We start from the raw sequence: 23,585 nt of genomic DNA on the forward strand, positions 1-23,585 counted from the left end.
GTGAGTGACTTTATGATTGCTTCATACCCACCCCCCCCCCTCTATTCCACCTCAACCCCACAGGAACCCCAAACAATCATAGCTTTTTATCAATTTTATTGCAGTTTTAATTATTAAACTAAAGTGCAACTTTTAATTTGTCAGTTACTGTGTGATTTGCTGTGAATGTAATTTATATTCTAAAACAGACTGTTATCTCAAAGATTATCCCATCTTTAAAGTTTGAGTGAAGATAGTCTGTGTTGGTCATTTTTCAGAGAAGTGGGACCCCCCCCCAAAAAAAAAGAAGGAGCATATAATCCGAAATTGTTTTGTATGTAATGTCTCGTCTAGATGGCAACACTAACTTAGCAGAATTACAGCTGTTTCTCGTAAAATGGGCAGAAAATGCTACAATGAATATTTTGTGGTGTTCATCTGTATACTGCCCCCAAATATGCTAAAAAGTAAAACAAAACAAATGGTGATTCATGTTCAAACTTTGACCAGTATCTTACTTCCATTCTGAAAATGGTTTTCTCATCAATGAGGCATTTAATCGCCTGATGGGGTTTCTCCAGCATTTCCATAGAGGGCGCTGTGCATCGGTCCTTATGTGCGTAAATATATGCTGCTTCCAGATAAGAATAACACAATTGTGTGAAAGAGCTCACAAGACTTGCATACTGACACGCATGGCTGATTGACAAGTTTCAATGTTTCACTTGTGCAGTTTGACTGAACAAAAACATTTTTAAAGAAGGGAAGTTAAGGTGCTTGAAACAATTAGTTTAAACTTGAAATTTTGAAAAAAAAGTTTTAAAAGATCTCTTTTTCAATAAACTACCAACAAAAATTTTATAACCTACAAGCGATCAACTCACTTTTACCATTATCTACAGTCAGAGAATGCATGTTGGCAGGTATTGTGGGACTAGATAGGACCAACATGATAGCGCCCTCTATTATTGAGAATGGACAAAGCCCCATTAAACATTATGTAATGTCTGAGACTAATTTGAAGTGTCCACTCATCCAAGAGAGAAATTTATGAAAAATGTTAACACATCTTTCGCATGCTAAACTTTTGAGGCAAGACGGATAAAACATGTCCTATTGGAATGCATGAAGTGTTTTGCAAATATTCAATATGGTATGTCTGAAATATTTGCCCCAGGTTTGTTTCCAAATCCCTTTTTTGCAGTGCTGTAAATAACCAGAATTTATCCCAAAAGTCAGCTCCTACAGCAGATGCTTTCAATATCAAGCTCTCCGCCTCATTGTACCAACGAAATTGTCGTGTGGCCTGAATAATAATCGCATATTTATTCAACAAACAGTTTCAGAAATGTCATTTTATTATTAAATGAACGATATTTTGTATAAAAGTGGAAGCAAGCGTTATTTGAAATTTGCAAATCATGATTTAAATTACCTCTACTAACTGCATGATGAGTTAATGTTGCAAAACTAATTTGTTTTTCTTCTAATTTTTGTCTCTTTTGCATGGTGTGTTGTCCTCCCATCTACCCAAACACCTCCCCACCACCACCATCATCATCATCTTCATCTTCGTTTGCTGATGCCATATTTGTCAGGTCTGGATGTCATGCCGTGCAATAACAATTACAACACAGGTAAATATTCCTAGTGATTGTGATTCAAAGTCTGGGTGTAGACTGTGCCTTTGTTATTATCAGACCTGCACATATTACAGACTTGATGTCATTGTGTCCCACCAGTAGATAGGTGAGGCTGTGCCTCATTGTGGTATATTCAGACCTATAGATAGTTGAGTCTGTGCCTCATTGTGGTATAGTCAAACATGTAGATAGTTGAGGCTGTGCCTCATTGTGGTATAGTCAAACCTATAGATAGTTGAGTCTGTGCCTCATTGTGGTATAGCCAGACCTGTAGATAGTTGAGGCTGTGCCTCAGTGTGGTATAGTCAAACCTGTAGATAGTTGAGGCTGTGCCTCATTGTGGTATAGTCAACTATAGATAAGCTGTATATCATTATGCTTTAATTATGCAAATGTATAGAGAGTGTAGGCTATACCTCAGTGTGGTATATTCAGACATGCAGATGGTTGAGGCTGTGCCTCAGTATTGCATAGTGAACAATATAGATGTAGATAAGCTGTATATCATTATGCTTTAATTATGCAAATGTATAGAGAGTGTAGGCTATACCTCAATATGGTATATTCATACATGCAGATGGTTGAGGCTGTGCCTCATTGTGGTATAGTCAGACCTGTAGATAGTTGAGGCTGTGCCTCAGAATTTCATAGTCAACAATATAGACGTAGATAAGCTGTATGTCATGATGCTTTAGTATGCAAATGTATAGAAAAGTGCAGGCTATACCTCAATATGGTATAGTCAGACCTATAGATAGTTGTGGCTGTGCCTCAGTGCATATAATCAACACTGTAAATAGGTGAGGCTGTACCTCATATTGTGTAGTCAACAATATAGACATATATAAGCTGTATAGCATTATAGTTTAATATGCAAATGTATAGAAAGTGTAGGCTATACCTCAATATAGTATAGTCAGACCTGTAGATAGTTGAGGCTGTGCCTCAGCATGATATAATCAGAACTGTAGACTTGATATCATTGTGCTTTATGCAGAGCTGTATATAGTATCGGCCATGTAATGCAGGTATTGGAGGTTGTGCCTCAGCGAGATTTTAGATTGTTGTGTTTCCAATTGCAGAATTATTTCACATTATGAGTGGCTCATGAAAACACTCGCTTCTAAAATGAATTGATTTACAAGTTGTGTTTGGAACTTTTTTGATCTTTCAAAGTTTTTCTTATAAAAATATCTAAAAGTGTCAAAGGAAAAACTAAAATACCTGTAAAAAATACTTTCGCTGTTTTATATATAGTTGTGAAATAGTGCCACCTCTTGTCTGACAGTGAAAAGTAAGTATTTCTTAGTTTTTCTCTCAATTTTGAAGAAGTATTTTTTGCAGTTTTACTTCATGATTGTATCTATCGTTATTACTCATGCAGAGTACTTTGATAAGGTCGAGAGGCGGGGTAATAAGATAACAACCCTCTCGGTGATGGTGTGGCATGTCTTGGAATACACACACAGCATCGTTCCCGAGGAATGCTTAGGGCAGCTTCACGAAGGAGACACGTATGTGGTCAGGTGGCAATACAGGATAGAAGCAGCTGGTAAGTTATCTTTTATTATGATGTATGCTCCTTTAAAGCTTTTGTTTACATTGTCCCTCCTATTCTTCCTCCTCTTCTCCTCCCCCCCTCCATCATATCCTTTCTCCACTGCCTCTCACCATCTTTCCCCTCCTTCCACCCCCCTGCCCCTTCCAGTTCCCATTACCTCTCCTCCTCTTTTCATCCCCTCCTCCTCTTTTCATCCCCTCCTCCTCTCCTCCCCCTCCTCCTACTCCTCCTACTCCATCCCCCTCTGTATCAAGCCAATGGTAGGAGTACTAAAGAGAACAACATTTGTCAGCATTCTGTCATAAGTTTCTGTGACGGCATCTTTGTAGAATCAAGCTTTGAGGATAATCAATCTTGTGAGGCTGAGTTGATTAAATGTGTTAATTCATTCATTGCTTAAACAAGAAATTACCAGTTTTGATGATACTTAGTTAAAACAAGTTAAGTTAAGTTAGTTAGTTAAAACAAATTTTTTGCAAAAATCTATCTACAGGTGCGAGGTCATTAAAAGGCCATGCGTCCAAGTGGGGTCAAGGTGGTGGAAGAGAGCGTTGTGCTTATTTCTTCTGGCAGGGTAGCAAAAGTACTATTAATGAGAAGGGAGCGTCGGCTCTGATGACCGTTGAACTGGACAGCGAGAGAGGTCCTCAGAGGCAGGTGATTCAGGGAAAGGAACCAGCCGTGTTCTTGCATCTCTTTAAAGGAAGGATGATGGTGCACATAGGCAAGAGGGAGGAGGAGGAAACCAATAGCCAAGGTGAGGCAAGGGGGCATTGAGGGGGGTATAGGGGGTGGGGGAGCTAACAGGTAGTTAGATTGGGAGGAATGGGAGGGTAGATGGTACACACAGGGACAATTGAGGAGGGTAGAGGGGGGTGGGGGAGCTAACAGGTAGTTAGATTGGGAGGAATGGGAGGGTAGATGGTACACACAGGGACGAGGGAGGAGGTAGATATAAATAGCCACGGTGAGGCAAGGGGGCATTGAGGTGTTAGTGGGAAAGGGTTTATAGGAGGGTGAATAGCAGTGGGGGTGGGGAAAGGTTAATGGAAGACTTTTAAAAGGCAAGTAAATGTGTTGGTAAATAAAAGTGAGGGTTAACAAAAAGGTTAAATATTGGGGAAAAAGTGAGGGAGTTTAAGCAAGGGTATATGGGAGGGTTAGTAGGAGGGTAAATGGGTTAATTGAGGAGGGTCAATGAGAGGATGGATGGTATTCATAGGGAAGATGGAAGATGATAAAATCAACAGCCACAGTGGTGGATTCATTTATAAATGGAAGGGTTATTAGTAGGGTAGATTAGGAGGGTATGTAAGAGGATAGATAAGAGGGTAGAGAGAAGCAGATACCTGCAAAGAATCCTCTTGCAGTATTGGAGCATCTTTTCGAGACATTTCATCCATCCCAGCAGTCAATATGAATTCATGGATGGTATCATTTGTAGGTTCATTTATCCTGGTCTTTGGTTTTCAGGTTCCTATCGGTTATATTACATTAAGGGTGAGATTGAGATGGAGGCCTGTCTGGTGGAGGTCCCCTGTAAGATGAAGATGCTGCGGTCTCGTACTTCCTTTGTCCTTCTCAACCTGGAGGACGTTGACAAGGACAAAGCTAGTATCCATATATGGCACGGCGTCAAATCATCGGAGGTGACCAGAAAGACAACCAAATTTGCTGCCGAGAAGCTGAAAGAATTGTGAGTACTAGAAGAGATGGAATTTTTTTCTGTTTTTTTAAATATTTTTAATGAGAGAAATAATGCCGATACTTTCCCCTGTTATCAGTCTATTGTTGCATATTTATTATTGCCCAGTTTTGTATAATCAGCTGAGTATTAGTGTGTCAGAGCTTAATAATGACAATAATGATAACAACTCAGTCTAGATCTTTATATGCAAATCAGGGTTGGCCTTGGGTGCATCAATATAATACACCTACCCTTAGTGACGATAATTTGTTTATTAGTTAGTAGACACTACAGTAAGTATTACAATAGTCATCTCATGTATGGAACACTAATCAGCAATGAAACAATACATTCATAACTGTGTACGTATTTGGGTTTTTAAGGTATTATCTGTTATTGAAACCTCAGCAGATTTAAAATAGACAGTTAAGTGACTTTTTGAGTAATTAAGATGACCTTGTAGAGGCCCTCTAATTGCCCCAGGCCAGGGGATGAAGCTCCACCCCCTCCCTTATCCCCTCCTCCATCTAATCAGCCCTGTCAATCATTGACCAATTGATTTCTTAGAAGCATATTTGGGGGCAATGGAAATCACCTTTTAAGAAAGCAACGATCTTTCTCTTTTTCAGCGTTCCAATGGAAGCCGGTTTAAAGCTTGAATGTCAAGCAACGATTGAAGAAATGGAAGAAGGAAAAGAGACGGATAGCTTCTTTAAAGCCGTCGGGAAGGATCGTACCTCGTATGATAGTGCAATAGATGGTGAGTGTTTGTAGTAAGCAAGCATAAACATTTCTCTGTGGGTGAGACCCTCAAATTTAGGCTGGAATGAGTAGAGATGGCCAGAATGCATTTATGGAAGGGATCTGTATCTCTTGAAGAAAAACAACAACAACAACAAAGTTTGTTTTTGCTTGTGTCATTATTTATATGGATTAGTGTTCATGTCTGGCCAAACTGGGAGTGTTGGATTAGTTTGCTGTGTTAAACCTAAACAGTCAGTCTGTCTGTCTGTCTGTCTGTCTGTCTGTCTGTCTGTCTGTCAGTCAATCTGTCAGTGATTGAAACAGTCAGTGCAGGTCTGTTGTTTGACCTATTCTTTCATTGATAAATATTATCTTCATTTTCATGTTTACATTTCTTTTTGATTTTTCCAAACTTTTTTCCTTATTTGCTACTTGTATTATTTCTTAACCCTTTCTCTCTATTTGTACTTTTTATTATGTCTAAACATTCTCTTTTTATTCTTATTTGTTACTTTCATTATGATTCATATCTTTATTTGCTACTCACAACTTTTTTGTATTTTTTGTTTGTTTGTTTCATACAGATAACCTCAAGTATAACTATACATTGAGGGTATTTCACTTAACAAGTTCCTCAGGTGTCTTTGTTGCAAATGAAATTTTGAATACCTCCAGAACCGAGGACCATATCACCCCTTACCCCTGCTTGCAGTCAGATTTATACACCGCACAACAGCCAGGTGAGTCTTGCATGGTTCAGAAGATGTAAATTTTAAGGGGATACAATCCCAGCCTGTTACCTTTGGCTTTATATTTGACTGAGATTTTTGTGAAGAATAACTCTCTCAAACAGCTAAGAAAAATCTTCCTCCCTTTGGGAGATATCCTAGTTTAACAGCCATGTCCGAGGGGTGGGTGGGGGGGTGGGGGCTGTCATTCTGTAAATCTGTGATGTCGTAGTGCCATTATAGGATCTGGAACCAACTACTTTTTCACCTCTTCGTATTTAAATATTTTCAAGGTAGATTGTTAACAGTGTTGACACTGAATCCAATGTCATCATGAGGTCATGTTAAGAGCTTCAATATTTTAGATTTTAGTATTTGCAAAACCCATCTCCATTATAGAAATTAAACATTGTCATAAATAATGAAATATGAAGATGTCATATTTAGACTTGATCAAGTCCTTGTGCCTTGTGGGTGTGAAGAAACATTTAAATCATTGATATCTCCCAAGTGGGATATGATATTTCTTTCTCTGTTTGTGGGAGGTGTTGATGACAGTTATCTCTATCACATATTACACCAATTATGATGGTAGGGCTGGTTTGTCTCTCCTGGCTGTGGGGGAAGGGTTGAGAAGGAAGCGGGGGAGTGGTGAGGGGGTGGGGGAGTTGTTGATGACAGTTATCTCTATCACATATTACACCAATTATGATGGTAGGGCTGGTTTGTCTCTCCTGGCTGTGGGGGAAGGGTTGAGAAGGAAGCAGGATCGGGGGGAGGGTGGTGGGGGTGTTGTTTGTGACAGTTATCTCTATCACATATACACCAATAATAAGAATAAAACACTGAAAGTAACTATGCAAATAAAATGCATAATAATAGGATATAGGTAATATTTGGAAATGAACCTTTGGAAGGAACATTGAAATAAAAAGAAATTATTTGTTATTTCTGTAAACAACCTCACAAAGGACAATGGAAGAGGTTTTCTTTCAGATTTTATGATCCACAAACTAATCACTTCAAATGTTATTCATTGTTGATAATGGTACGAGCCATTTTTTTCTTTTGTTATGTTATGTCACTTTTAATCCCATTGTCATCTTTTGTCTTTTGTATAGCTCTGTTTGTCATCGATAACCAGTACGAAGTTTATTTATGGCAAGGCTGGTGGCCAGAAGATAGGCAGTCAGAGGACTCCCCCAAAACAACTGGATCGGCTCAACTCAAGTTTAATCTGGAGAGGAAGTGTGCAATGGAGACAGTTCTAGCTTACTGCAAAGGTAACATCTTTTATAGTATTTAAATTAATTGCATCTTTTGTGTTTTAATTAGTGATTGCACCTCTGTGTTGTGGTACTGGTCATTCCTTAGCTCTCATTCTATTTGTGATTCCCTCGACGGAGGGGGATGGGGGGGCGTCATGGAGTCGTTTAAAGAAAGACAAAAAGAAAATGTGTTATATGCCTATGTGGTCACAATGTTTTAAATCTTACAATTAAGTGCTTTCTTGTTGTTTCCCCCCCCCCCCCCATAACTAAGCAAAACGTCCCCTCGATGGAGATGGGTTGTAGGGGGTTGGGGGGAGGGGGAACAATGGTCTTTATAAGAATCTTAACATTTCTAGATATGCCACTATAGTCACAATGCTTCATCATATCAAACCTTACAGCAAAGTTGGACCATTCCTCCTGTGATTATCATAAACTCGTGAGAACCTTGTGTTTCAAATGTTGTCACAGGTCAAGGACCAAGGCAGTCTTCCACTGAATCTCCACCAAGTGTCACTTTCTTTGGGCTTCTTTGTTTAAATATCTAGTTATTTGAAGCAAATGTAGCTACTGCAATATTTGTATTTTGAAAATATTGCTCCTTTCCCCTTCCTGTTGCACATAGCATAGGCTGTATGTTAATAGGTCAATATTTTAAAGGTTTGGTGAAGTAGAAAGCCAATTAGTATTGATTGCTTTGAGCTTACTATATCCAAGGTTCTATATATCTCTGTCTTTTGAAATCGTTCTCAGAGAAAAACCCGAAGAAACCTCCCGAGGCCTACCTGATCCATGCAGGTTTGGAACTGCAGATGTTTATCAACCTATTCCCTACCTGGGATATGAGAGAAGATGTTGCACAAATTAATAAAAAGGTAGGTGGGAATATTTAGATGAATAAAATACAAATATGAAAGATTGTTTAATTAGTATTGGGAAAATCAACTGTAAATTTAATCAGTTTTGTTGTTGTTTGTTTGTTGTGTTTGTCATCCTCAGATAAAGAGAGCAAATAGACCCTGTAACTCCCAAGACTAGCTTTACTGTTGCAGTATTATTTGACCTGTCCAAATGTTCTCAATTTTCCCTTCTTTGGTCACAACAATAGGCCTACCTGACATTTAACTAAACTGATTGCGTAATACAAACTGAGATTTTGAAATTGATCATCCACTAGTCTGAACATACATTACCATATCAAAGTGGCAACTAATGAGAATAATTATGTATTTATGCCATTTCTTTTGTACTCTGTTTGCAAACTGATTAACATCAATATTCATTTTTGTAAATGTTGATGACCATAATCTCCTGGTTTTGCGGCAGGCTGGAAGGCGTAGTGATCGTGCCATCCATGTTAGAGATGTGCTTCAACAGCTGAAGAGGACGCGCTACACGTTAGCAGAGCTTCAAGAAAAACCAGAGGGCATCGACCCCTTGAAACTGGAAACATACTTATCAGACGAAGAATTTAAGGTACGGACTCCTTAATTTCTGCTTTATTTCTTCTCTGACTTCTGAGTAATTTTTACAATCATGCAGAGACTGGCTTGAAAAGGAATTGAAAGAAGTTATGACAGGATTAAAAGTCCTGTACCTTTACCAAGTGCCCCCCCTGTTGGTATTGATCCATTTTCCATCACTGTCTTTGCTGGGGATTTCCTGAAGGGGTGCCATTATTTATGAAAGCTAAAAAAAATTTCAAGCTCAACAGAAACCCAACCCTGAAAAAGGAATTTTAAAACAAACCTTGAAAGAGGTTTGTAAATATGGGCTTCCCTAATATGTTGTTTCCATGTGTCGACTACGGCCACAAACCGCCCCACTCACACAACACACTGCCGCACTTAGAGCTCACACTGCCCCCACTGAAACCACACACTGCCCCCACTGAAACCACACACTGCCCCCACTGAGACCACACACTGCCCCCCACTGAGACCACACACTGGCCCCCACTGAGACCACACACTGGCCCGACTGAGACCACACACTGGCCCGACTGAGACCACACACTGCCCCCACTGAGACCACACACTGCCCCCACTGAGACCACACAACTGTCCCACTGAGACAACACACTGCCCCACTGAGACCTCACTCTGCCCACCTGAGACCACACACTGCCCCGCTGAGACAACACACTGCCCCGCTTAGACCTCACACTGCCCGACTGAAAGCGACCTGGATTTATAACCCGTTCATCGTAACATGGAAAATTGTGGATTGCCAGGTTTTAAGCAGGCTTTAGTTTAAGAAACTCAACTCCTAGCATTTTCCTGACTGACAGCTGGCTTTGCACAGGGGTCCATAATTAAATCTGCCCAGTTTACACAAATGTAACCAATCATGGGGAAAGTCAATTTTGTATCCAATCTAAACAAGCGCCTGTCACTAAAAGAAAGCTTAGAGTTTGCTCATAAGTCATTAATTGTGTAGATGTCAGTTGTAAGAATGTAGGGCTGGAACAATATCAAGAAATACTAGGTCATGACGGTCAAGTTGAGACGTGTTGGTGTTCAGTGGGGGGAGAGGGTGGGGGTTGGGGGGGCAAGTGAGGGGAGGGCAGTCTGTGGCCCCTTTAATATTAGACACTTATCTAAGATGGGTTGTTCAAACTCCGATATATAATTCTCTTTCTTCGATCTCATAGAAAGTACTAACAGTGACGAGAGAAGAGTTTCAGAAACTACAGTCGTGGAAGAAAACAGAGCTGAAAAAGAATGCAGGTCTTTTTTGATGAAGAACGCCGACCTTGTTTGTGTTTTTTGTCTTTTCTTTTACGGGTCGATCGATAGCAGTGTTAAACGTAGAGTTTATAGATGCGTCTGTAGGGGGGAGAAGTAGTTGTTATATACACCTTGAGAGCTTAAAAGCCTATCTCTTAGCTTCTAAATAAATATACAGTAGAGAATCTATCCCATGGGGACAAATATTAAAAAGTGCATTTGTATCATTCTTATTCTTTTCCTTTAAGTTTTTTGTTGTTTTGAAATGGTGCTAGAAGTGCTTAAAATCTTAATCTTAAAATTCTTCCAGACAATAATATTATTATAATTTGTTTATTTGCAGCCTTCCCACACACTGTACATGCTATGCACACATCCTACATTGTTACTTGCGGGAGAGGCTTTGTAGAGTATGTTAGGGGGAGGAAGGAAAAAAAATGGTTTTTGAATGATTACAAACTTTTAAAGTTTAGCAAGATGAATCAATTATTTTGATACTTTTGAAAACCCTGATTCAGAGCTAACAATAATAGAAAGTATTTCCAAAAACAGAAAAATATAAATAATAATTTCCTAGGTGGATGGTCTTTACATTCTCAGAACATCTTTCCCTATCTTAGCTGTACATTATCTTAAATGAGAAATAGTCGAAATGAAAAGACCAAAATGGAATCTCGGATGACCGATATTTTTCATATGCAGTCACTGTTAGGACTTGACCAAGTCTTGGGCAGGAGTGTAACTTAAGATGGAGTTGTTATGTTAGCTGTACGAAAGTCATTCAGTTTCAAAGAGGCAATAAATCATTAATAGTGTTCACTTATTTAATATCATTTTTTTTCTTTTTATATCTTATTATTGTCGTGGTACTGGAGGTAATAACAAAGGTTCTATTTTTCTGTTATAATTTAACCACTCTTGATCGATACTACATACAACATGCAGTTGAAGCCTACGCAACGTTTTCCAGTGCAGCTTGATTTGTGACGGTATAGTTGTCGTTTCATTTTGTAATGTTTCAAGACTTATAAGTGATCGGTATGAAATAAAAAAAAATGTGAAGAATGTTGCAATGATCATTGTAAATAATGTATGTGTTGGAGGGGAAGGAATTACAGCAACATGGTGACAGGGACATGGTGACAGTGATGTTGTGACAGTGATGTTGTGACAGTATGAAAAGCTAACTGTCATAAGATGGTACTATAGCCAATGAGATGAAGAAGGCTGGGGAAGGGGTAAGGTGTCAAACATATGACAGTTTCTGAAAAGCGTCTATGGGAAGCTTGTGCTAAATAATAAAAGGTGTGATAACCACATTTTTGTGGAGGTATGCCCATAAACCTATCCAAGACTTCTTCCTCCCAAATATGCTAGTAATTCAAATAATGGTCACTAATGTTAAGAATTGAGCAATTCGTACTGTGACTATTTTGTTACCCAGGAGACAGTACAACAAGACTGTGCATGGAAATAACAACCTTATTATAGAGATTACAGGTTTGAATCACGGCCAATCAAAACCAGAATTATATCTAACATTAAGTTTAAGGAATTAACAAGATTTATTGATGACTTTGATCATGGGCAATTGCTTTTAACTGTGCCTTCTCTGTAACAGTACATGTGACTATCTTGTAAGCTGTGAGGTTTTGGGTTATCTGATAGGTCCAATCATGTTGCCGTGGTGATGTTTGGTATCATGTGGGGTTACAAAATCTCTGGTCTTACAGTGTTTAAGGTCTCTTTGCGGTTGAATAAATTCAACCATTTTTTACCCCTCTAGCTTTACCTGAGGGAAGGCCTGGGAAGGTGTGATGGGGGTGGGGTGCTTGGGGGGGGGCTTGTTGAAGCCTAATCCTAAGATTGACAATGCTTGGTGCTTTGATCAAAGGTTAGTTCAATTCATTTTTTTGGCCTCTTTAAACTTGGTGCTTTGTGGAGGTTCCTTTTTTTTTATTCTGGCTTTGTTTCTCTATTGGGCCTTGCTAAGATTGATTGTGTGTGTGTGTTAAGTACTTGTGGTGGCAAGTGAAAACCTCTGTAAAACGTGTACATTTAGCCTTTCAAAATATGACATATTATTTCATTATACCAGTAGCCTATTTATTATAATTATTCTTATTATTATTATAATTATTATAATAATTTTTATGATTATGGTTGTCATTATGATAATATTATTATATTCTGTTTTGCCTTTCATTCAAATTCCGTACTATTGTTGTTGTAGACCGTTGTCTAAATACCTTTATTAAGGTACCTGCCAAATTTATGACAATTGTGTTGTTTTTTTGTGTGAATTTACTGTAAATTTTCTCGTATTGGCATATTCTTTAAGGAAAGAACAAAATAGAGGACTTAATTTTAATATGGCTGAACTATGAAATACTAATACATAAATAAGTAAAGAAATGAATAAATGAACAAAATATGTGAGATATTTTATATTTTAGTGTATGATTCAAGTTTATTACCTCCCATATGTTTGGAAAATAAACTTTAATTTTTTTGTGAATTTCAGTTGTCTTGTCTTTGTTCTTCAATTAAGTTTTGATGCTGAAGGTTCTTGGACATCATGAACGGGGACTCGAGATGGTTCTTGTATTTTTATAATGTCAGAGTCAAGGTGCCTCGTTCAAACAATGCTCCCTCTTGTCAACAAATGCCCCCCACACCCGACCCCACTGAGCACCCCCCCCCATTGAACTGGGAATCTTGAATGGAGAGAGAGAGATCACATTGGAGTAAGTTGTTAGGCAGACGTTAAGTGCCTTCCTCAGCCAGTCCACCCCTCCGCCTCCCCCCCCCCCGCCCATCCACTCCCCCATTCCCTCTAGACAGTGGAATTCATAAAAGTTTGACTGAATAAGAACACAAATACATTGACCATAGGTGTGTGATATTGTTGATACAGAATTTGTTGTATTATGCAGAGACACCATACATATGACAATTGTTAACTAGCCCAAACAAACACTTGTATGGCTATTACTAACACAATAGCAAAATAAAAATAAAATAAAACTGTTAGCAAACTTATCCACAAGAGAGCCTGTGTAAGAGAATGTGTAAAAGTATGTGGGCCTGACGTGATCGAAATGTCTGGCCCACTTGTTTTTACATACTATATCAAAATACACAGTCTGTGCTATTTAACAATGTCAGGTTGACTATAGTAAAATTGTATACCAAGTAAGCTATAAGAACACATTAACAGTTCCAAAACAAAAGAAAGATGTTTCAAATTATCTTATATCTCCCCCCCCCACACCCCTCCACCTCCCTTGCTTCACCCCATCATTGTTATAAAATAATGGTACGAAGCAACAGCAAAATAATAATGGCCAAAATTTGGACAAGATTTTAAGTTATTGTGTCTGTCCCTGAACCATTTGTTATTTTACATTCTAGCAATTTTGGCGGCAATCCTAAGTGACCTCTTTTTAGTGTGTTCCTCATTAGTTGGCCCATCTTCAACGTTTGCGCAGCCGTGGAGGTAACCATGGAAACCGCCTGAAAGATAAACACAATGGAAAAGAGACAGTTGAGGACTAATTCTAAGTTGGTGCGGAATAACTTTATTTTCCAGAACACCTAGCCTTCATACTACTCAATCCCCTTCTTATCTCCTTCGCCTTCCTGAAACTTCTGGGTGTGTCAGTGGAATGACTTCGTGGAGTGTTAGCTCAGTGGTTAACGCCGGTGCCTTTCAATCACAAGGTCCCCGGTTCGAGTCACTCCCAAATTAATGTATGTCGTCCAGTTACAGAGTTGTTGACAATTAACAATTCATAATCATGGACGTTAAATATGAATGTAAGAGACTGACTTCGGTCAGCTTGCGGCTTTGATAAGCCAATGAGGCTTCTTCGCGAGTTCCTGCTTGCAGGAGGATCTAATACACATAGTTAACATAAGTAATGACTACACTAATACACTAATGCGATGCACAGTCACATATTAAAGAGTGTGGGTGCATGTGTACGCATCCCACTCTCCACCATTTTTCAGTCCCACAAAGAAAGAAATTGAAGTATAGTTATTTGAGCACTCTTATGTGTGTGTATAGCTAAGTAGCATAAGTGGGCACTAGAATGCTCCTTTCATTTAGCTATATTGTTTCTGCTGCTGGAGGACCCCCAGACAGACTCTACATGGGAGTCGGCTTCAACAGCCCCAGTTGCAACACCACCTCCTTTTGAAAAACCTGGATCCATCCCCGATACACTTCTGCACCCTTGGCCTCAAGTGGTAATTTTTTTCAGTGACCCTACAGACCATCTTAAAATTGGCAGGTTGGTTTGAAGGTTTTTTTTACCCCCCCCCCTCACACACACACACTCCCCTGTTAAAGAGTGTGAAGACTCGCGCAAAAAAGAAACGTCTAATGCCGGTAATCTGACCTACTTTCGAATGAGGTGTAACAGAAGTGTAAGACACCACCATCGATCCCAGAAAATACACACACAGCAACGGAAAGTTAACTTTTTCTGAGCGCGGCACGCGGTGTGGGGCCGGTCTTCAATGCCTTTAAAGTGGATGTCTTTTACTTACCCTAAGAAAATGGCGAACACGATAACTAGCATAACCAGGAACATGACAATACCTGGCGCTGCAACGGCTGCAATCACAGCGGTAACTGGGAAACAAGCTGTAACGAGAAATGTAAAGAATGAACTAATGAATTGCTTAATGTCTCGGAGTATAAGAAATATATCAATTGTCGTTTTTACAGTGATATTTGCATTGCGTTGCGCCATCACTTGTATAGGTGGCATACTCCTATTAGAGTCTATATCCATCCGCTCGATTGTTCTCCTATCTCAGGAAAAGTGCCAAAAAGCAACAGGAGAACATCTTTTATGACCTGTTATCAATCATAATTTTTTTCGTGGCTTGCATGTTGATGAGCATGAATGGAAGTACATGTGATGAGAAAATTGGGTCAATTAAGGCAATTTTAGACCCCTTTAGGCCTCCCATCCCAGGAACTGCGTATGAAAATTGTTTACTACTGAGTGAAGAGGTTTGTTTAAAGTGACGAAAACTTCCGGCTCGGATAGCAAAAAATGTGCGTGTCATGGTACCGAAAATTGATGGTGCCATGAAAGGCCAACTTGTCAGCTATCCGGTGATGGGTAGCGTTTAGCTAGTGAAAACTTCTATCTAGACTTAGAGACCACATTATTTTTGTGACCACATTACTTCTAGAGACCTCATTACTTTTGTGATTTAATGTTTAAGTCAATGGGGCTTTTAATGGGCGTATGCTACCTGAATACTGGTTTGGCCAACAACTATCTCTTGTTACCATTCTTCTTTTTTTCCTTTCCTTTTGTACATACGTTAATTACCTCCACTGTGATTTATTCATTTGTTTGCCTCTCTGGTTTAAACTGGTTCTTATAATACTCCAGAAGATGAAAGAATAAATCAACAGAAAAGATAAGTTGGTCTTTGACGACCGCTGAAACAGATCAGCTATCCAATGAGTGTTAAAACTTATATAAAACTCTAAAACTAACAGATGTTAGTGATCACATTATAGTTGGACGATTTCCTGTGGTAAGCCAATGGGGGATATAATTAAGGTTAGCCTATCCTATGGTTCTGTACTAGTATTGTTGCATGATTAGGGTTATCGTCATCTTTTACATTCCAAACGGTTGGAAGTAATCATGGTAAATGGGCTACGGTTATTCGTTACTGTGTGGCTTGCGTTCGCTTCATCTTAAAACAGTCTTAAAACCAACAGATTTTTGTCTCTACCTGTGGATGGACACATTGTGTGCCAATAATATACACTTTACATTTATACACATCTTACAAGAGCTACTTCCATACCAGTTTTGGTAATTTTGTTCTAATCTTTTCATTTTGACATTAGTTGACATTCAGGTATACATACTCGCTCGCTCCGGTGGTAAAAGTGGTCTTGGCAATTCTGGTTGCCCTGGATACAGAGCTCTTGGTGGAGCAGGTGCTAGGTTAAGAGGAATGAGACCTCCAGCGACACCATCAGGTAAGGGTTCCGGTATGGGTTCATTCAGTATCGGTACCCAAGTTTGTTGAGTGTTTGATCCTCCAGGCAACCAGGGAGTCTGTCCTGGCCAGCATGGTTGACCAGGTTGACATGGGATAGCACCCGTGTAACAGGGCATGCCTGGCATACATCCTATCTGGGCCTGGGCCTGCGGTCCTTCCAAAGGTGCTTCAGAGATAGGGCACTCAAACTCTCGCACATTTCCTGTACAATAAATAAAAATTATTTGTTATATTTTTACAGAGTATACCACAGTTATGCTACAGTACATTACATCTATTCATAGTATGTCATAGTTTTACATAGTACGACATAGTTATGCATAGTTTTTTTGTTGTAGTTATACATAGTAAGTTATAGTTATACTTGGTACGTTATAGTTACACATTGTAAGTTATAGTTTAAATATAGAGTACGTTTAAGTTATACATAGTACGTTATAGTTAAACATGGTACGTCATAGTTACACATAGTACGTGATAGTTATTTATAGTACGTTATAGTTATACGTAGTACGTGATAGTTATACATAGTACGTTATAGTTTTACCTAGCATGTCATAGTTAGGTGGTACCGTAACGTACGTGAGTGTCTATGAACCAATCATGTTTATTAGTAACATAGAGTTAAGACCAAGGGCGTAGGAACCGGGGGGCTGGGGGGCGCCAGCCCCCCCCCCCAGTGAAAAATGTGGAGGGGCGGAAGTATCATTCCGCCCCCCCCCCCTCCCGGTTCGCAAGTCAGAAAACCCCTCTTTCATTTCCAAATGAGAAAAAAAATCTCATTTGGAGCACCAAATTGCATCTAAGGCCAGGTGAAAATACAAAATTAAGTTTACAAAATGGAGTGCGTGTTGAAGTGTGCTATATTGCACCAAATTGCATCTGAGGCCACCTGGAAATGCAAAAAATTCCAAAGGGGAGGGGGCACCCCCTCCCCTTAGACCCCTCCCCCAGGCCGGCCATCAGTCTTCAGCTGCCCCCCACTCAAAAGTACCTTCCTACGCCACTGGTTAAGACTATTAAGGTAAAACATATAACGATTGCTACCTTGATTCCATATGATATGGAATTCATTCCACCCAAACTTTTCAGTCATCATGTCTTTCCGTTAGCCTACCGTTACATGTGTCCTAATTACAAACCATTTAGGCTCAAATATTTTCATTGGGTTCAACTCATAATGATCATGAACGTCTTGTGGCAGAAAATGAGGCACTTGCGAAAGGCAGGATAAATATGCCGTTTGAAAACACTAAGAAATTCCTAAGATGGCGTCACATGACGTCATGAGATTAGGAAAATTTTTCGGGCGAACGAGGGTAAATTAATTCTCAATTCCGAAGGGAAAAATCAAGTTTTCAACTGGATATGTTCTAGAGAACATGCTTAGATGATCCCAAAAAGACAGGACGTTGAAATTGTCGTGTCATGACCATTTTAAATATGAGATGCCTCATCGATAGTTTACGGGATTTGAGGGGGCGGGGATGGGAAGGGAGCCTACGGCCACCTTTTCCGCACGCCACTGTTACACATCAGACACACACACTGCTTGAGAATAAAACACACAAGTGACGTGTTAACCAGAGATCGGTACAAGTAACACCAAGTGTGCCGTACTTAACGTTGACGCTATGAGACAAGCTGGATAGGTTAAAGCGTGTGAAGACTCGCGCACAAAGGAACGTCCAATGCTGGTAATCTGACCTAGTTTCGATTGAGGTGTAACAGGATTGTTAGACACCACCATCGATCCCAGAAAATACACACACAGCTTGCTACCGTCGGTAAATAGACACTAGTGTTCAGTCAGTACATACAGCTGCGGTCAATACCCAAAGCACAGTGTATAAACGATACAGCGATGGACATCTCAGGTCCAGCTAAAGATAACAAGGTATCACGTTTCATTTACTGTCTGCATTTTGTAGCGACACGAACAAAACGTCACTTGCAAGCAACAGAAAGTTAACTTTTACAGATGGCCGCACGCGGTTCGGGGCGAGTCTTCAATGCCTTTAAATTTAAAGTTCTCGCTTTGTTGACAGATCACAAGATAATTTTTAAGGATGCACGGTAATTGAATACATCCTGAGTCGCTAAAAAAAAGGGAATGTAACGTTTGACCCTCAACAGAGCTCTCTCTGTAACACAAAATTAGTACAACACTACTTAGTTAACTGATGAAGAGTTACGCCGAAAGCCTTCATTCGGCTAACGGCTTTGCATAACCGTATAGGTGAATTGCAATTTTCAATGAGGAAGGAGGGACGGGATTACCGTTGGACATCCAACTATATGACAATTCCACAGTCCGACTCTTTCGTATGAGCAGTATGAATATCTAGCAATTATTGTCAGGTCAAAGGTTGGGAACTGTTTATACTTTCAGTGCTATCTGCGAATGTTTCTGGTGAAACGATGACGTTACTGTAATATCACTTAAATAACAACATTATTTTCAGTAAAATATCGGTTCATCTCACTAAGAAACGTGAACAGAAAAGCAAAGGAGAACCTTGCAGATTTCACGGACCAAGTCTCTTATTTCCCTACGTTTGGATTGTTCCATTTATTTAATAGGGGTAATTTACAGTATAAAAAGTTGTTTGTCAATCTCAGCTCATCTTTAGAATAACACTGACCATCCCTTATACTGTTATATAGAGTTGTCCATAACTTTACAGTAGTAAGGTGTTTTGTCAATAGAAAAAAAACTTGTTACCGTCAAATAATGATAAATTCTAATAAATAAATGGAACAGAAACCATTTACCTTTCAAATGGTTCGAGCAATTTGAGAAACATGTTTGTCACAAGATTCTCTATAAATAAAATTATTTGTTGTGCTCGCGTCTCGACCTTTAAGGTAGCATACGCCCATTAAAAGCCCCATTGACTTACACACTAAATCACATAAGTAATGTGGTCTCTAAGTCTAGATAGAAGTGTTCACTAGCTAAACGCTACCCATCACCGGATAGCTGACAAGTTGGCCTTTCATAGCACCATCAATTTTCGGTACCATGACGGCGCAGATTTTTTGCTATCCGAGCCGGAAGTTTTCGTCACTTGTAAAGGAACCTCTTCACTCAGTAGTAAACAATTTTCCTACGCAGCTCCTGTGAGGCCTTAAGGGGTCTAAAATTGCCTCAATTGACCCAATTTTCTCACCACATGTACTTCCATTCATGCTCTTCAACATGCAAGCCAAGAAAAAATAGATCATGATTGATAACAGGTCAAAAAAGACGTTCTCCTGCTGCTTTTTTGGAACTTTTCCTGAGATAGGAGAACAATCGAGCGGATGGATATAGACTCTAATAGGAGTATGCTACCTTTAGTAGCGTACATGTCGCCATGGATATGTATTTGGCGTGTCGTTAAAGTTACCTGTCATGAATCCAACTGGTCTTGTTTAACTCACGTAATACCTATTTCCGTGTCTCTTTTTTTACTCGTCATGTTATGGATAATAATTTGGATCAAGCTTCCTGGTTTTTTTTCTTTATCTTTCTTAAACTGTTTGTCTCTTAAACTGTGGATGTATCCTTCACCTCCCTAATTAGAACTCATCCGTTGGACTTAATGTGTTTCTCATTTTGTTAGTGATAGTTTGTTGGCAGTATACACGTATCCACTGATGAACGTATAGTCAGATATCGCTTCTCGGCCATTTGGCTAAGATCATGTATGGTAGTATATCTGTTTTTTTTTTGTTTTTTTTTCCGAGTGGAATCGTGATACACACCTGACGATGATCATATAGTCACAGTCTTGATGTTATGGGAATGGTTTTGAGAGCGGATCAGTCGTTCGACGGTTTATAATTCCATGTGCAGAGTTGTACCGTAATTTGAGTTGTACTCGTTTCAGATCCCAGCAACATAAAATCCCCTAAACATATATTGGAATCTGCCCGTATCATTTTATCAAACTGTCACATTAAAGTATTACCAGAGAATGTCTTCGATCGCATTACAAAATTTACAAACAACTAAAATATCGTAGCTTTCAAAAAGAAACCAGTAATGTGGACACATGTTCCTCAATTTTTCTTAAGATTTGAGCAAACCTTCTCATATATGAAGTGAGAACACAATGTCACTAAAACTTTCATGTTTGATCTTACCTGTCTGAGGGTCCTTTGATGAACAAGTTAACTTTCTAAGATTGTAACCAGCGGGAAATGCGTACGCCGTACCCGGACCGAACCCGTATATGATGGCACTGAAATAGCCGTCTGGCATGTCATTCGAAATGATTTGTGGTCCTGTGGATAATGGTATCGTCCGGTCGGCGCCAAAACTGAACATACCACCATTAACACTGACATCAGGTTCTTTAGCTAAGACGGTGACACCATTGAGAGTGAGAGTAAATAAAGAAGGTGAAGTCACAGAGATAGCGGCGTAACTCGTAATGTTGTTTGACCCCGCCCCGTCAAAGGTCGCGAACGTGACGAGACCATTCAAATATTGTTCAATTGGCGGTATAATCACCATGAATGGGTCTCCCACACCGTCTGCTTGCATTCCCTTAGCATACTGAACCACCAACACCGGTTTATTTGAGTTAATACCGAGAGGGAACTTTGCAAGTTGGTTAAACTCCATGAACTGACCAGATCTCGATATCTGAACGGTTTCCCCGGAGACTTTCACTACGGTGTTGGCTCTGGCAGCGATTATTCTGATGATATAGCCAGAATCTCGATCCAGTAAAGGTTGCAGGCTGAAACGTTTGCCCCATGTATCAACAGGTGGGATCATTTCAACTAAGTGGTCACATCGCGATGTTTTCTGCGGTACTTCGGTGCATGTTGAGCCGGATAGTACTGCAATCGCTTTGTCCGATGTAATCTGTGTACCAGTCAAATCATTGGCTGATTGGAATTGTATCGTCTGTCCTCTTTGTAAACCGAATATTATTTCCTCCCCTGCCGCGAAAATGGTTCCTCCGTAGTTTAACTTTTGAATTGATACAATTTTTATTCTTGTTAAATCGCTTTTAGCTGAAATCACAAACTGTGATTTTTCGTTTCCGACCGTCGTATAGGACGGTATCAAGTACTCCATACCGAGAGCATCGGTAGGAATGACGAGGAATCCATCGGTAGATTTAGACAGAGAATTTATCGCTTGTACGTTTACGTCTCTGCTTGTACGAATAAGAATGGTTGTGTTCTGGAATCCATTTCCCGCACAAACCGCGCCTACCGGTATATTGACTTTACTGACTGAGGTATTTACAACGGTTAGAATCTGTTCAAAGTTTATGGATGGAACAGTAACTTCGACGTGTGTTTCCCCTACCGACAAACCGCCGATGTGAACTTGTACGGTTTCCGGTGTATCATAGTTGCTAGGAAAGGCAAAGATAAACTCACGTCCTCTGGTATCTGGGATAGGTGCTGCGGTAAGAAATCAAACATTTAGTTATTAGAGCCATTACCGCGATATATTGGTCGTCTTCGCGACTTTATCCTTTAACCACAACTATGACGTCATATAAAGAAATTGTCAAAAACACTTGATTTTGTTAATAGTTTAGATGGACCTGAGCTATTTGGTGCATCCAATATTTAATAGAGTAAGTAGAATCGAAATTAAAAATAAAAGTTATACTGAAAGCAACCGGGTATATTTGTGTGTAAAGTCTCTTGACCGTATGAAAATGCACTTGAGCGCCGAATATTTTTTTAGCACTTGAGCGCCGGATACATTTTTAATCGGACAACCGTTGCATGCATGTCAAAATAGATGCTTTAAACGCATATGACAGGTTGTTACAAAACAAACATCAAATATCTATATATGTACGCCTCCCACACTTCTATATATAGCAAAAGTACGGAGGCACATGTGTATGTCAAAATAGATGCTTTAATCCTATATGACAGGTCTCTACAAAAGAAACATCAAATATCTACATATGTACGCCTCCCACACTTCTATGTATAGCAAAATTACGAAGTAACATGTGTCTGTAAAACAAAAAGTACAAAGATATAGGTCCTCCATATATATTTATACGTTGGCCTAAATTAATTTACATATATGAATCGGGCGTAAAGATGTTATTGCCATTCGCTGGTAAGGCAGCTTTGTCGCTAATTTGAAACTTACTTTGGGACAAAAAATTAAAATACTTGATGGTAGCATATTATGCTGAACCAGCAAAGCTCCAATTGCTTAAAGTAGCTAGAAACATACATTTGTACGTTTAGTTATAAAACACATGCATTCACCTTAAACTGATGTTTTTGAACATCATTTTTATTTATAACAAAATCTGATTAAAGTAAATAACAAAGTTGACTAGAAACTAAAACAAGAAAGAAAACAAAATCAAGGCAAACTGAAAATATGTTGAAATATTGTATGACGAAGGTTTCAGTCAGTATCACGAACATAACATGAAAATGTTTCTTATACTCTTCCATAAGAAGATTTATATTTAAGATTAAAGAAGGATATAACCTATACAATATACTTGCCGTGTTTAACTTGTGTGCTGACCAAACAGATCTTGAGCAATATTAAACAAAGACTTAACCAAGTGGCCATTTTGTTTCACGTTAGCTCCAACACATAATGCGAAACCCTATTAACGCAAAGATATTGTGTGAATATATCCAGTAGGTAACCAACAATGAACTAAAATTAAAATTATCGCTTCCTCAGTAAGTACGGAAGATGCAAATTAAGAAGGAAGCAAATGGCCGATGAAAACTTCTCTTGTACGGAAGCTTTAAGTAACCATTATTTGATACTAATAATAGAATGTCTGACAAATATGATTGAAACTGAGGAAAAGTTGTTTGTATTTATTCAAATGACCACACAATGATGCATTTTAAGATCCTCCGTATTGGATAATTGACCACGGTTGAGATTTTTAAGTGCAGATCAACCTGGTCTACACTATGAATTTTCTCGTTGCTTCCTTTTATAAGGGGCTCAATAATATACCTTGAGATATTCTGTGAATCCGGAACACGTGATGAAATATTCAATTGCTCAATACATTTAAAAGCTTAAGTCATTTCCTGAACTGTCAAAATACTTAGTCTGTAAATCAGGAACCGTATAAGGTTTACTTCTGTAATATAGATAGGCCTAGTATTGACTTCAGTTAAAGATATGGAGGGGTTACATATCTCCCCGACCCCCCCCCCCCACCCCTCTACTTCC

General features: G+C 39.2%; 2 protein-coding genes across 6 annotated transcripts in view; one reads left to right on the plus strand and one right to left on the minus strand.

Moving 5' to 3' along the window:
- LOC139964946 (uncharacterized) overlaps positions 1-12,860 on the plus strand; it is a 182,035-nt gene extending 169,175 nt beyond the window's left edge. For 4 of the 5 annotated variants that reach the window (XM_071967049.1, XM_071967045.1, XM_071967048.1 and 1 more), the window contains 10 exons: positions 1,578-1,616; positions 3,007-3,174; positions 3,677-3,940; positions 4,657-4,879; positions 5,500-5,630; positions 6,199-6,354; positions 7,464-7,625; positions 8,367-8,488; positions 8,940-9,089; positions 10,267-12,860. In XM_071967049.1, coding sequence (XP_071823150.1) covers positions 1,578-1,616; positions 3,007-3,174; positions 3,677-3,940; positions 4,657-4,879; positions 5,500-5,630; positions 6,199-6,354; positions 7,464-7,625; positions 8,367-8,488; positions 8,940-9,089; positions 10,267-10,353 — 1,502 coding nt within the window. In that variant the 3' untranslated portion in view covers positions 10,354-12,860. The remainder of the gene's footprint in view (positions 1-1,577; positions 1,617-3,006; positions 3,175-3,676; positions 3,941-4,656; positions 4,880-5,499; positions 5,631-6,198; positions 6,355-7,463; positions 7,626-8,366; positions 8,489-8,939; positions 9,090-10,266) is intronic. The other variant, XM_071967047.1, reaches the window with a different exon arrangement.
- A 385-nt stretch (positions 12,861-13,245) lies between these two features.
- On the minus strand, positions 13,246-23,539 carry LOC139964947 (IgGFc-binding protein-like). Its single transcript, XM_071967050.1, has 5 exons — positions 22,889-23,539; positions 20,522-21,802; positions 16,254-16,592; positions 14,900-14,996; positions 13,246-13,858 (listed from the first exon to the last, which is right to left on the minus strand). Exons 1-5 carry the CDS (start codon positions 22,956-22,958, stop codon positions 13,819-13,821), a joined length of 1,827 nt encoding a protein of 608 aa, XP_071823151.1. The 5' UTR covers positions 22,959-23,539; the 3' UTR covers positions 13,246-13,818.
- Between the last annotated feature and the right edge of the window lie 46 nt (positions 23,540-23,585).

The sequence above is a fragment of the Apostichopus japonicus genome, chromosome 23, assembly GCF_037975245.1.
Source record: "Apostichopus japonicus isolate 1M-3 chromosome 23, ASM3797524v1, whole genome shotgun sequence".
NCBI classification, from domain to species: domain Eukaryota; kingdom Metazoa; phylum Echinodermata; class Holothuroidea; order Aspidochirotida; family Stichopodidae; genus Apostichopus; species Apostichopus japonicus.